The sequence below is a fragment of the Diachasmimorpha longicaudata genome, chromosome 8, assembly GCF_034640455.1.
Source record: "Diachasmimorpha longicaudata isolate KC_UGA_2023 chromosome 8, iyDiaLong2, whole genome shotgun sequence".
NCBI lineage: Eukaryota > Metazoa > Arthropoda > Insecta > Hymenoptera > Braconidae > Diachasmimorpha > Diachasmimorpha longicaudata.
In genome coordinates this window covers 8,037,227-8,053,115 of record NC_087232.1, presented here as the reverse complement: position 1 = coordinate 8,053,115, position 15,889 = coordinate 8,037,227, and the positions used below count along the sequence as shown (strand labels likewise).

General features: G+C 42.2%; 1 protein-coding gene across 3 annotated transcripts in view; it reads right to left on the bottom strand.

Annotated features, from left to right (window-relative positions):
• Positions 1-3,095: 3,095 nt before the first annotated feature.
• LOC135165650 (zinc finger protein basonuclin-2-like) overlaps positions 3,096-15,889 on the bottom strand; it is a 112,491-nt gene continuing 99,697 nt past the window's right edge. Inside the window, exons 4-6 of one of the 3 annotated variants that reach the window (XM_064127133.1) lie at positions 12,792-13,162; positions 6,139-8,707; positions 5,698-6,019 (exon numbers count right to left, since the gene is read on the bottom strand). In XM_064127133.1, coding sequence (XP_063983203.1) covers positions 5,838-6,019; positions 6,139-8,707; positions 12,792-13,162 — 3,122 coding nt within the window. In that variant the 3' untranslated portion in view covers positions 5,698-5,837. Of the gene's footprint in view, positions 8,708-12,791; positions 13,163-15,889 lie in introns of all 3 variants that reach the window. The other 2 variants (XM_064127130.1, XM_064127132.1) reach the window with 2 other exon arrangements.

Sequence of the window (15,889 nt, the reverse complement as noted above, 5' to 3'; positions counted from 1 at the left end):
ATGATGCTGAGATGTCATCGGAAAAGGTTTTTGATTTAAAAAAAGTCATAAAGAAAATGATAAATATACAGATGTATTCATGAAAGGAAAAAAAATCGATATGGCAGAGATGCAGGCGGAGGTTTCGATTGCAAGCAATTTGCCGGAATAAAAAAAATAGACGGGCGCATGTTTGTCGGTGGAGGACACGGAACAATATTATCTGAAACAGGATAAAAACCCGGAGTGATTTTCGATGCACTGGTACGATTAACCGGTTCAATTTGCTGAAGCCCCGTTGATGATAAAGCCCCGAGAGAAGGCGTTGTACATGCTTATCTTTCATTCAACGTCGTTTGATATAGACGCGCGTGAGTTGCAACCGTCGATACTTGTAAGAGATTCCGGAAATCTCGATCGACCCCTTGGTCCCTGGCTTCACGAATGTCTAATTTTTTTTTTCGTCCTTTTACACTCTCGTCTCGTCTGAGGGGAATATAATGTTATTTTCCTCGCGTTGGAGATGAGATTTTTGTTGTGGTGGAATGACGAAATTTCAAAACAGGTGGGACATCGTTTCAGTGAGGCCCTGTCATCGTGGAGCTCATGTCCAACGATGTGCATCCTTGCGTGTCTGTACTTTGGTCGTGGTCAATGGAGTTGACCAAAAGTTACCCTTGAAATTTTGAATTGGTCTGTGACGAACAATAATCGCAAGATTTGGCCCACCTGCACATTATACTGTCGCACGATCGCGTGACATTCTTGCTCGGGGAGTTACAATACGAGATTTTTCAAGTTTTGTCTCCACCGGAAAACCTCAGAGATGTCCTTTTCATTTTTGTTGAAAATTCTCTGAAATGTCAATCCTGCATTTGTTCCTCCATTTCGTCCAGCACACCGTTGCACTGATTGGCCTCATGTATGAGGGCGTGTTCCGACACGCCGTAATAATCGGATAGGCATATCGCCGTGACGGTCGTGCGCGTAATTGGTAGCGCTATGTATACAACAATAAACCCTCGACATGTGTAGTTTGAGATGGGAAAGAAGAGCTAGGGTGAGATATGGCTGATAGTAATCTTTCGTGATTAGATCGAATCGCGTTGTCCAATTTTGCACGACTTTTTATAGCTCAGATATAGCAGATACGGTGCACACCGGATGTGACATATGCAAGATGATGGCATTGCCGTTGAAGACTTGATGATTATCCTCACTGAGATATTAGCAAATGATATTCACGCTTGGGACATGGATATTTTTCGAGCATTACCGCCGATTATGTCGACGCGAAACTATATCGTTTATATCCGTTCATTATCTCCGAAGTGCTGTGTCATTACTGCACCCTTGAATTCAATGCACTGATTTACATTTGCTTGCATTGTTTCTTATGCGCCTGAATGACATGCTCCCGATGCAAAAAAAAATAAATTCTAATAATGATCTTCTCCATTTTCGAAAATCCCTAAAAATAGTGTCTCGTCTCGATACCATGTTGTTGACTTTTTTTCCAATTTAATAAATGCCAAATACTCCTGTCAAACCATATATTACTTTCATTCAGCAGTCCCTCAACAAAAAACAAATAATTTACAACAAAAGTTTGGCAGAATCTCCGGAGATAATTGGGGGTTGCCAGAGGATTCCCCAATAAAACTTGAAAATTTTCTTAGTTCAATAAAGCTCAAGCTCCAGGACAGAATTACAGTGAGCCTCCGCTCCATTAACCCTTATCGCGTGACAGCCGTTCGATTTTTATGAACTCACTGAGAATCATAACCCGTCTTTCCTGTCTCGAGTGTATAATACGAGAATACAACATATATCCGCAGCGATGTGAATATGAGCGTTGACTGCATCCCAACATGAGAGGGTCAGGTACGTGCGATGGGGGCCACCGTGGTATCCAACTCTCGGAGGAGAGAGAGAGAGACAGTGTCCCGCCGATGCGTGATGTAGTTTTATAGCTTCACGTATTCTTTATAACCTGGACACGCCTCGCCGTCATTAGAAGGGGCTTCTAATTTTCAACCAACTGATGCTATTTTTTTTCTCAATAGATAGATGAAAAAAAAAATGATTGCAAATTTTAGCATTTTTTTTCTGTTTCTCGATGTGGAACTTTTTTTACATCTTCTGTAGATATATTTTCGTTTTCTCGGGGCATGGGAAGAGATGTCCACTTGCATTCTTCATGGGAGAGGGGCAGAACGACAGGGTAAGGTTGATGGGCGGCAAGAGACGTTAACTGGCGACCGCCTTCTCAGCTTGTCTCTTTTTCATTCTTTCATTCTCCACTTGTTTTAGTTTTACTTCTCTTTACCACTCCAATCATCTTTTCTTTCTACCTCCTCTCTCCCACGCTACACCTGTCGTGAACGAACGGGAAGCTAACAGTGGTAGTTACTTGTAGAAGAGGTGTATGCATATCTCCTTCTCTGTAATACCGCATTGAAAAATATTTGTTACTCGAATATTTTTTTATTGCATATGAAATTTTCAATAATCCACAAATATATGCTACAATAGCGCAAAATAGGCTTGATAAAACGTTACACGGAATTATTGTGAAGATTATTTCGATGAACTTTATGGTAACTGGAAAAAAAAATCTTCACAAACCAAAATATCAGCACATTCGCTGGGATAATTTCAAAGTTACGTCTTTTTAGTCTTTGGCTCTTCAGAGATAGTCTTCAAGTAAAACCGAAAAGGATGGACACTTGGACGAATTGGTAGGCGTTCTCCCAAACAGAAACAGACGCGAAAAGATTTTTCTGATAAACGACCGACCGTTTCTCATTTCACATCCTGGGATTTTGAGAGAAAGAGAAAAAGAGCAAAGGACAGGAGGTGGGGGGAAGGAAAGAAGGCGTGGCAGGGAAGCACACAAGTATAAAACCGTCGAGTGGAGTCTTCCATTTTTACGTGGGTCAGGATGACCCGATGCCAAGACAAATGAAAATGACCTGAAAATAAAGCAAAGCGGAACGAAAAAAAGACGATAAAAATAAAAAATGTGAGAACGTCGGGTGGCGATCCAGTTACTAGAGATGAATGCTTCGACGACAGAAAAAAAAAACTTCATCTGTAGGAATCTGTAATTATAAGGTACAAGACTAATCACCACTGAGATTTCCATATAGTTACTTTTATTTTCATAATGATGAGTGATTTTCATTTATAATTGATCTATAATATACATTATATAGCGTTCAATTTATACATAATTACAATCGTAAATTTGACCCTTAACGAATGACGAGGGTACAATAATACTCCCTCAACGCGATTCACCTCAAAAAATTGAGATGACATAATTGATAAATTGAGATAATGAAAAATTCGGCTCGATGAAATGAAAAAAAAAATGATTTTAATGAAGATAAGCGCGTAGAAAAATTTCTTTCACGTCTAAATTCATTGCGGTCTATGTAAAAGGGATAACACATTTTCCTTCCTCTACTCTCATTTTAAAATTAGCCAACGTATGTACAACCGAAGATAACTGGTACAGGAGAACGATGAAAGCGAATTTTTTTTTTATGTCTCGTAGGCGGCATACTTGAATTTTCCATATTATTCACTTAAACCGGAGCGGGAGGGGGGGGGGTGCGATTACAATGATATAATTCAACAGGCAGTAAGTGCTTATTTTCCAGCGATATTACAATCGACTCTTGGTGCCCATTAAATACGCACACATCATTTTATAACTCTTCCTGTTTATTACGACCGATTAATCATACAATCGACGAGAGGTTTTTCATTTTATTCACGACGTTTACGACAATTCATATCAACTCCATCTTTATCCTTCATTCGGTATTACTACTCACGTAGAAAAATATTTGTCTTTGGAATATTTTTTGGAAGAAATCTATGTATCCTGAAAAAAAAAACATCGAAAAAATAAATATTTTTCTACGCGGTTAGTGAAAGAGGAAGTTGACGCGGCAGTGCCCGCTACTGGCCGCCCATGACAGATTAACATTAATATGATCCCTAGGAAACAAATAAATAATATCTATCTATGTTCTTTCGTTCGATTAAAATTTTTTTTTCTTCTTTAAGTCTATGATACCAGCGTGTCATTGCAATCCTCACTGGGCTGTCAGTTGTCCAATTAATAATTCACTATATGATATCACCGCTTTTTGGATTTCATGACACATCTGGAATTTTCTCTCCTATCTTCTCCACTTTCGTTATTGCAAATACCTAGCTGCCATTAATTATTCAGCGATCCTTGCGAATGCTTTAACGATAACTTTACAAAAATCCCAACAGTCGAGTGCCAAAAACTTCTCAGATTGCGTATTATTTGTTCGATCTACTCCATCTCTGGCTTGAATGAAATTACCGGTAAAATCATTATCAGTTTTTAGTCTCCATTGATGAACCAATGAAAACAATTCTATACGACAAATACATCGATTATATATATACAGCTTCACTAGGGCTGAGTTAAAGATTAAATATTATTTTAGCAGTACCATCACTAACGTATGCAAATCACAACGATGATGAAATTTTCACGGAATTTTATGACTTCTTTATCGTTAATCAATTTATATATTCGTTTTCGTCGATTTGATAAATATGACTATTTGTAGTCGCAGTCATTGATTATTTTTAAAATCAATTACAAGTTAGAAACGAGTCAAAATTGAGGACTTTATATATTGGCTCCAGAAGTGACTGGATGATTCGTCTGACTGCAAGTTATCCATCTCGAAGATGGTCTCATGTGCAAATATTACTGCAAATTATATAATTTGTCAAATTATCATTTGCAAAAATATTAACGGAGAATTCATTACTAGATGTGTAATATACATTGGAATTTGTTTGAAGAATGTTCAAGTTCACGTGTAGTTGCACATTTATTATGATGCACAATATTTTAATCAGTAATTTAACCCTTTAAGATGGAAACATCAGACGAATACTTGACATCTCAACTCTCGTATGATGAATAATTTAGCGGATGAAAATATTTTTGGAATCACGGGAAAGAATCGTAGCCGCGTCGTGTGATCGCGAGCGGATACGGTGATGTCGGTCACGAGCTGCTCGTTGATATTGTCGATAGATCTCTGTGGGCCTGAGGATCGCGCGAATGAGCATCGCGTACTGCCCGTGAACCGAAGACTCTATCACATCCGGGTACATTACACCTAACTTGCTCGTTACGTTCATCACTTGGACTTGGTGATCTCACCGGTGAGGTTGGACCTGACATGGGTGACGTTGGCTGCTGTTCGTGACCCTCGTGTCCAAGTCTGCTGAGATGATTGAGTTGGCTGAAGTGTTGGTGGGTGAGACCGTTGAGACCAGCGAGATGACTGGCGAAGGATGAGAGGCCAGGGAAACCACCGAGATGAGGTGGTAGAAGTAGATGTGGTGGTGGTATTCTCGCAGCAAGATCTACTGCAGATGACAGGGGATATCCACCAAGTGCGCCAATACCAGCGTCGGCGTAGAGTCTTGCGAGGAAGTCATTGTGAAGGAGAGGATTTAACTGGGACTCTTCGATCCTCGGTGATAAGCTCGATGGGAGACTTGCCGATAATGGTGGACTCGAAGACGTCGACAACAGCTTCCTATGAAGATTTAGATTGGCTGAATGCCTATCACGTGATCTCTTCGATGGAAAAGCAGCGTTACAACCGTCAACGCTACAGCGATGCATCAATTTAAGATGGACATTTTGGTAATGCGTCTTCACCCCGAAATGATTCTGGAAGACCTTGCCGCAAGCTGTACATCGACGTGGATTTTCACGATCCAGTGGTACCTCTTGGGTACTAACAAAGCCACCATTCTCATATCTAGCGTACGTGATCAGACTATTGTCCGTATCCATAGCCGCTGGCGAGCCGCTGGATGAACGCGAACCACGTGAGCAGTTGTCCATGATGTTGTCCTGGATCATGGTTGGACTGGTGGATGGGCTGATAGAGACTCTGCCAGGCCTCGATGGGGCTTGTCTGTCCCTCCCTGGTGCCGTCAATGGACCCATCATGCGACCCTGCGACAAGGACTCGAGTTGACGCAAAGCATTCGAGGAGTCGAGGGATAGTTCATCGGTAACGGTCGGATAGCTGTCGACCGAGCTCGGGGCACGGGAGGGTACATCGGGACGCTCACCTTGACGTTTGCGATGATTAAGATCCTTTGATTCATCGTCATCGGGGTAGTCGCCGTCCTCTGGTGGTAGACGTGACGTCTCACCCGTGGCACGATCATCCTCCGAGAGTTCCTCCTTCACAAAGGACTTTAGTTCCTCCTCGTCTCGTCGGGATTTCTCCTCTTTGAGGCCTGCCATCAACGGCCCATCAATACTGGAGCGACGGATATCATTGGCGGAACTGCTGTTATTAATTCGTTCATCATTCGTTGCATTCGGTGATGATGGCTCGCGTTTTATTTGCTCAGGCGAGTACGACCTTTTCGCTGCTGATCGTACGCTATTGCCCCCTGAACTGAGATCACGTGGTTCATTCTGTAGATCATCCCTACCGTTCTCAAGATCACTGTTTCTCCGCTCCTTGAGGTCTGGCGATGGTGAGTGAGATTGATTGTTAAAGTTCAAGTGCCTCGGGGAAGGTGAACTCTTCCTCTGCTGCTCGAGTCTCGACATTGACATGTCTTCGGGTTGATCCTGGAAGACTGCGTCATTCGATGAGTCCGCGTCTGTCATTGGTGAATGGACATTTGTGGGAACTGCACACCTTGTCGGGTGTTGGGATTTCCTCTTTCTCACTCCACGATTGTTGAAGGTGGTAGTATTATTCAACTGAGAGTTTATATTATTGAAGGAGGGAACATGGTGTTCTACCGTACCCATAGAGTCGGTATCATCTACACTATCGGTATTGCTGACGAGATCCTCGTCCTGTACGTCACCGGTGATGGAGAGCTTTGGTCTTTTGGCGAGATTGAAAGGAGCTGATTGAGACTCCTCTTCATTTCTAGCAGCTGCTGCCTGAAGGGCTTCGATTTCATCGCCAACGATTACGATCCCTTCTTCATCATCGTCGTCCTCCTCACCCTCGAGAATAATTGAGGGTGTCTGAGATGATGGAGAATTACCTCCTGCAGTACTCGTTGTACTCGATGAGCCCCTGATAAGAGTGCTGGGGGTCGTCGATGTGGTGAAGGTGAAGGGTCCTGACGAGGGCGCAGTTGTAGTGGCGGCAGTCGTTGTGATCATTCTCTGATGAATAGCTTCTTCGTACGACATGGCTTGGCTCTGCGTCGACGAGAGATCCAGGTGTTTGAAGTCCAATCCACAGAGAGAGGCTGGTGATCGGAGATCGGGCGGTGGCGTCAGCAGTGGAAATGAACCGAACGGTAGATGATTCAATCCACTGGCGGGCACCGGCAGACCAATTTGTTGAGGTAAAACGAGTGCGTGGGCCATTGATGATCTCCCATCGTGCGGGGATATCTTCCGCCGCAAATGTGGTGAGTGTAATTTTGGATTTGGATTAGCACTATGACGATTTCTTGATCTCCTTGAGCTAAACTTGGTGTTACAACCCTTCACCGTACACTGATGCATTTCACGCAGGTGAACAGCACTAAAGTGAATTTTCAGGGCCCCCTTATCGCAAAATGTCTTTAAACATACATTGCACTGAACTCGTTTCTTTCCTGTCGCCGGATTGATAAATGGTGTACCCAAGTTAGGGGGTAGATTTGATGTAGTCCCCCATTGATTGCGTTTTCCTGGTGATTGGGACTTTCTTCCTGGGAGAGTTGGTGGCCTACCGAGAGACGCCGTTGCTGGCTGAACCGTCAGCGATCGCAATCTTTGCTTATCCATTTTAAGATTTGAGTCCCTCCTACTGAGGTTCAATGCACTACCAGAGTTTTCGTCATCATCTTCAGTCTCAGATCCAAATTCACTGCTCTTTTCCCCAACACTTTGAGCATCATGTTGCGCAGCACCTGCGGCGCTTGCCGTTAGCTTGCCCAAAGAAGGATGAGAGAAATTTACAGGAAAATTTGGTGGAAGAGCACCTGACGAACCCGCCACAGCCAAAGGATGACCAAATGCCAGAGCTGTCGTGGAGATCGGTGCCACTGGCATCGGTGGCCTGAGCTGTGATGCTGATGAGTGATGCGGTGGGCTATGTGGACTTTGCGCGTGTCTCAGTGATTTTCTCGATTGCATAAGTTGCTCCAGTGGTGGTGGGGCTAGATGTGGAAAACTAGCGAGACCAAGACTACCCAATTCTCGAAAATCAAAGGGCTGCATACTCTGCAATCGATTCAGTGGTGATCCGAGATGAGAGTGGGATGAGTCAAGTGTTCTCGGTGGTGATCCACCGCTGTGATTAGCTGACGACGTTGACGGGGAAAAGTGTTTCTGTTGGGCGGATGGCGACATCGATGAGTGTGTTACTGGTGGTGGCGGCGGTGGTGGTGGTGGTGGTGGTGGCAATGGTGGTGGTAACCGTGAACCAGGATGTGGCAAACGACTGTGCAATAAGTGTAATGATGGCGGCAGATGGGCCAGTGGCATAGTAGGTGGTGATGGTCGTCTACTTGGTGACATTACATCTGTAGACACTGTCGTACTGGCAGCAAGCAGTAGTTGCTGCACAAAAGGACGCGTCTCTGGAAATCTCAGGAACTGCTGCAACACCAGCGGCTCCTCTTCACCTGAGCAGATGCTCCATCTATCGAGCAGTGGACCGTTCTCCGAGTCCTGTAATCAGGTCGGAATAAAAAAAATTCATTATTTATTTTGACATCTCGAGGTAGAATAGTTTCAACAATTTGGTTATCGGAATGTTTGTTTATGCATACCGCCATGAGCGGTACAACCAACGACGCTTTTGCGTCTTCACTATTCCGTTTATTTTTCTAAACCGATATGAAGAGAATTCTCACTGGTTGAGTGTAGAAATCTCCTGGGGGGAAAAATTAATACGTAAATCCGAGTCATCAGGAAGAAATCAAGTGCCGTCCAGAATTCGTCGCAGTCCGTTAACGTTTATCGCCGATTGCTTGAAATTAAAGTCACGGAAGCGTCGCAGAATATATGTGGAATAACTCGGAATAATAATAATAATAGTAATAATAAAAAACTTGGAAAATAAAGGCAGAGAAAAAAAAATGATCGGGGCAAAGGTCGTCGGTAGTCATAGTAGGCACTGTACCGGTAGTGGACGTTGGCTGTTATTTAAGTACAGGCCGGAGCCTACAAACCGTCAATAGGCGTCATAACGTGCATATCCTCCAACCTCTACTCTTAACCCACCGGCCATTAAGTAAATTCATCTTCCACAGTGCATTTTAATCGTACTTTCATAGTCGCCACGTGTAATTCACCGGATAATAATCGATTCGAGTCTCCTCTCCGGATACGAAATAAGAGAAATTATCCATTCTCGCGTTATGCTTTTCATGTGGTTAACTGCACTCTTTCTCATGTACATTTACTGTATCATATACCATGGATATCCAGATATATACGTAGTAGCCAAACGATTAGAAGAACGAATGCGTGACGTTCTGGATGCTCTCTGTCTCACATCAATATATATATATATATATCTTCCTCTAACCCGGTTCTCCAGCTAGACTTGGGTGACTCCAATGCTGGTGTTACGTAAAGGGATGGAGAGGAATCTATCAATCGCTTGTGAATTTTAATTTCCACATGCAGGTGGAATATGGGGGATGGTTTTGGGTAGACCGCTGGTCCCTTGGATAAAATACAAATACGTCACGGGAAACGAGCTTAATTTCTATGTACTCCTCGAATAATCATTTTTAATTTCATATTTTCTTTTACTTGACATAACTGGGAATCGAACACTATAGGAAGGACGTTCGATCGCCTTCACCTGTAACCACAGCGATGAGATGGTCCACCCAGTGGCGCCATCTCACGCGCCACCTTTGAACCAATGAATTTTTATCCTCATTCCGCGAGTAAAACGAACGGAGATCGTCCAGGAAAAAGGAGAATGAGAGAGGGAGAAAAAAAAAATATACGAAGGAGGCAATCGAAGGTGCCATCCGTGACTGGACACCGCATATGATTTCACGCTCGGTGGACCTGTCTTATTCGTGTGTAGAAATCGTGAAGATCTCGCGGTGGATTGTATCCGCTTTTAAATTGGATTGCAGTTACCGCGCGACCTCCTCTTTCCTCTCTCTCTTGGTTTTTTCTTAATTGTGTATTCTCGATTTGTCCCTTTATTTTGACACTGCCAACAGAGGATCAGTAAGGACCTGATAAGGCTAGCGATTGATCGTTTATTACCCGATGAACAAGGAATTATTGCGACTATCGATGAACTTTAGTTATTTTATCCCGATACATGTCTTCGATGTGTCACCCGTATCGCATTGATCACATTTTTTTTCAGTCCCCACTAGTGCTGGAAAAGCCGAGAATATCGCTGAAGATGAAAAAATAGAAAATAGAGTAGACGATCAATTATGTGTAATGATCTGTCTTGTTGTATCGTACTAGGAGTGAAAGGTTATTTCCTCGAGTTTGAAATTGTTATGTTCTTCAAGAATTGTGTCAATGCGCCTCATTTATGATATTCAAAGAATGACAAACAAGAAAAAACGTAAAGCATGGTACCAATTCTAGGAAGGTTCGATTGTTTAGTGAATATTCATCAACGCAAGTTGGTTATTCTCGATCTTGCCGATTCCGACGGATGTGTCTTATCATGACAGAAAAATCATTTAATTTGAACTAATTCGTTTTTTCGTCTGACAGTTTGATAATCGATTCAGCTGATCATCTCCATTATTTTAATATCTATCCTCCTCTCAAGAGAGTTAGGGGAGAAAAAATCAATTGTCACTGCTTGATAATTTTTTAAACTGTCATTTTAAGGATCAATCCAATCAATTATTTTGGTTAATCTCATAGCCATTCTCGTTGCAATCGATTTAGTGCCGGAAATATTTGTTAAACGGATACCAAGGTACAGTTTACACCGCGAGAAATATTAAAAATTAAAAATTACCGAACTCGCATCGAATCGGTTAGAAAATTTTACCTGACCCTATCGTAATTTTTAACAGGCGATTGAGACACAAAATAATGGACTTATCAATTGTCGTTAATTTTTTTCTAATCCTTCCCCTTCTGTGTGATTTCATCGATCGATAGATTCGCATAGAACAGAGTGTAATTAATCGAATTGGTTGATCGCGAAAAGTCGAGATATTTTGTCAATTCTCCTTTATTTCACATATATCTCTCTTACGGTTAACTCGACCTCAACATAAGTATTCGATCGGATCTGTGCACTATAGTCACCTTAGCAGCGTTATAAACCGGTTTTCCATACGTTTAATTTCACGCTAACGTCGGCGCAATTCAGTTTACACGGATACTCCCCATTTTCTATGCAATACTGACGGGTTCCCAGGGAGGGAAAAGAGTTGAAAACGTGCTCTTCCCCTCCCGCCCCGGTGGAAAAATATAAAAAAAAATAAATAAGTCGTCGAAGGGGGAGGATGGACATTAATAATCACTGGTCACCTTCGTGGAGGGTTCTTTTTCATGGCATAAACCTCTGTTTCGCAGTTTTCTCTCTCATTTCGCCTGATGAACAACGATTACACGCGACTTTGATGCGTCTTCCGAGCAGTTCCGCGTTTCGGGCACGCGAGGGGAATCCTCTTCCCTATTTTTTACATGTGAATTTACGGTTGATTTCACTGATTAGGTGGAGCAATTGGTGATGATGGCTAGCTTTTACTTTCCTCGCGAAATACCTGACTTTTTTTTGTAATAAACATTCAGTTTAGACAAATTTTTTTCCCGCACTTTGCCAGTTGTTCACGATGTAGATTTTGTTTTTTGAGTAATTGGCGATGGCAGTTATGGCATTTACTTTCCTCCGGAGATGATTGGGTTTTTTTTAACGAAAATTTAATTTATACGATTTTTTTCCAACACTTTCACAACTGCTTATGTCGTTGAATTATTTTTTCACTTTATCAACATGTTCGGCATCAAAGTCACTATAATCCGTCGGAAAATTCCAGTGAAGATCCACTCAGTTTTTAAAATTTTTAAAAAGTTCATTCAACACGTTGAAACCACAGATTAATTTGCACTTGTATTTAAAATGATTTTTTATTCAATTAATTGTCTTAATCACAGCGTTGATCCACCCATTTCCGTTCTCCTGTTTGTTCAACGTATTCCACCGAAACCACGGATAAATAAATTGACATGGCATAGACACACGGTTTCTCTCGCAGCACAGTCTCTTCCCTTTCGCCTCACCCCCTCAATCTGTTTGGACCTCTTCAGGCACGATGTTTTATTTTTAGTTTGTGAAGGCATAAGTCACTGAGCAGTAATAGGTATACCACACATACGCTATGTATTTTCGGAAGCCAATCTTCCTCGAGTGAGAGAAGATATGACCAAGAACGATCCTGCCATTCGCGTCTCGTTGTATAAACAAACTTTTTTAACACGTTAGAACGACTCCTTGAGATTGAAAAAATGAAAAGAAGAGAAGAGAAAAGGAAAAAAAAATCGATTACTCGTGATTTGGTTTCCGTTCCGCAGTTTATCATTCAATACGGAAGAGACTGTCGGGATCGTCTAAGAGTGCTTAGGGTCACAAATAATCTTGACTGTGTCCCGTCATGTCTCTGATAATGTCAGACTGTCATCGTGAGTTTCGATAGAGCTCTCGGAAATAAAATTTCCGGAGATCACCAGAGATCAAGGAATTTATAAATTTTTTTCTTTGGTATCCTCTTCCTCTTCGAAACGTCATAATTTTCTAACTCACCTGCAGTATGTATCCTCTTGTGTAATCCTCGTGGGTCCAGCCGAATGCGGCTAGTAGTCTTGTCACTTTCGCGTTGGACAACTGATTAAACAACTGATCAAGCAATATCTTAAGTCGTATTGGTAGTGCGCGTGAGCCGTAAAGGACGAGTGATGCGACGTCAAACACGGCCGTCGGCTCGACAGTCTCTGAAGCCGGTCGACTCTCCTCCTTCTTTGCGACCTCAACATCATCCCCACTGCGCGACTCCGCGTTTAGCTTTACCCTCCCTACGGCGCTTTTGTCCTCCCTACCAGTGTATCGTGGGCCGGTGGCGACATCCCCACCACTTGACGGCAAAACAGGCGGATGGGTTGACAGCCGTGCTAGGGCTGTAACAAAATATCAGTTGATTATTATTATTTTTTTAAATTTCCATTTCAACATACATTCTACTGAGATTTTGGCCCCTGAATTTCGTGATAGTCTATTAATAATTATGATACCAACATCCATTATTTTCCCTCAGAGGATCACTTGGATTTTTTTTTCTCATCATTAGAAATTGAACAAATATTAAAGTAATAATAATGATGATGACGATGATACTATAAACATCACGATCATCATTATCGCCATTAAATATTATCAGCAATGTTTCACCAATTCCCTCCACCCCTCCCTCTCCACCCTTCAGTTGAAAAAAATCCCCAATGCGAGTGTTTGTAACTGAATGGTGGGTGGTTGGTGGGGTTGAATGGTCACCCGTCCTCGTTGTCATGAGACTACCGTATCCCCACTACTTTTTCGCTCCGTCCCCACCACCATGAGTGAGACAGAGCGATCGTAGAAAAGTGAGACGAAGTAACGGAGGACAGATAGCTAGAGTACGGTGGCAGTATATGCTTACTTTGCACACTCTCGCTCTTTCCCCCGTCTTACCCCACTACGGTTTATATTGTGTGCGCCCTTCCACCCCTTCTTCGTATCCTCAAATGTCCGCCCCCGCCACTAGGACTCGTGTCGCTGAGTCGTCGCGTTCATCCAGTGCTCTGTACTGTTCAGGCTGTACTAGAGTGCTGTATCCCCACCATTCGTTGCGTATTAAGGCGCATCTGCCGCCTTCGGATTTTACTGATAGGCGATGTGAATGGGCACCCTCAGTGTGGAAAATTTCAACTGTCAAATACTGGTGAAGGCAATGCTTTTTCGTCCCATTTTCTTTTAAGGGAGGACAGTCGTCACTAGGAGATAATTGAGCTTTACTTATGCCCAATCGAGGAACACTTTTTACACAATCACGAAACAAACTAAAAGCCATTTTATAAAATATGTGGCGATGCATTTGGAATTTTCTTCAACTAATCGAAGCTTTCCCTCAATAATCGTCACGCTTTTCGCCCGTTTCGTGTCTACAAGAGTTACATTTTCATCATGAAAGTCCACCAGAGCCCTAACAATAGCCTTGAGAGACTCAACTATGAGTATGGGATCCGCGTTCAACTGGGTTTATACAGCTCAAGAGGTGTGTCTAATATCTTTCTAATACATTCCTCTGTATGCTATTTCTTTCATGATCATCACCGTGACTGTACTCTATGGATAACAATTACTCCACGATTGCGAGAAAGTTTTTGACTTAACACATCAGCTACAATGATTTTTTGTGACTGTTTATGAAGGAGATATTTTTTAACCACGGTCGATTGTTTATTTGATTTCTTCCATCCGATGTTATTGTCGTAATATATGTGTCCAAGTGATCTCCACCTACCGATTTCGGTGATCTCTCGGAGGGACAGGGCGGTTTCACCGGGAGGGCATCAATAGAAATCATGGAGTCATGCCGATTGGGCGCCACTTGTCATTAATGACTGTACGTTTTTATTTTATTTTTTTTTCGGGTAGTTTTCTGCCTTTGGATTTAATTAAACACCGATGACGATCGGAAATGTCCCATCTAGCTGGGTGAATGACGAATAATGAAGGTTTTTTGTTGTAAATTTTTGGAGAGATGGCGGAACGTCCGGGTGAGAGTCAATAATAGGGATTTTATATTGTACTCGCCATCGGCTCATGGCTCCGTAATTTCTACTGTCTGTAGATTCAATGTATTCATACACATAGTGATAATTTCTGAATAATTATCGAGCGATTTCTGTTTCAAGCTCCTTCTCCCCTCTCATTTGCATGGACGACGAACTAACGAGCGTATCCATCGAGACCTTGACTCTCCTCTCGCCCCGATTTCACCCTCTCAACATTCAATCCAGCAGGTGCACCGAGTCATTGTCTAAAATTGAAAGATAACCGCGCGAATCTCCAAAACTCTCCGTGACCGGGTTGACAGAGTATCGGTAGGTAGAAACTGACAGGACAAACTGAACAATGAGTCTCCTCCAAGTCAAAGGTACCCCTGACAATTCTTAGACAATGGACCGACTCTCGGCAGGTTGAAATTCGATAGTCCCTGGAGGACCATTTGCATTATGTATTTTGAATATAACCCTGTGGGTGTTATTAGGAGACACTGGAAATACTTTCCCCTTCTTGAAGAGAGCGGGTATTGGTGACAGTGAGCACAATTTGGTGGCGTTTAGTTACGCCAACGATAGCCCCAAACGTTTATTCTTACACTTCAAGGCTATACCAATGGTAACAATTGAACAAAAGAAATTTACGGTTTTTAAGATTCAAAAAAATTTCCTCAATATTTCCCGGAGGAAAAATTGCCGATAACAGATGAACAATATCAAACAAAACAAATTGGAAAGAGCGAAAAACATTGGAAATGCTTTCAGTTTATTTTTACCTTCCATTTTGTTCCAATAACCATAATAATGATTTTACAAAATACATTCTCACGTTAATCACCGTTGACTCGTGTGTCCAATTCACTCGGGCAAAAATTTGCAACCCAATATATTCGAGAGCATGCTAGTAATTAAGCGTAACTGAGGTGTAACGCGAGGCCAGTGTATGCATACGGGAGATTCTTTTTTTTTCATTTTTTTATTTTTATTTTCATTCTTTCGCTGTTCACCAAATTTTCATTGAATAACAACAGCCAAATATTGACGATGCTGGAATATACATGCCAGGGATGACAGAGTCCTAGG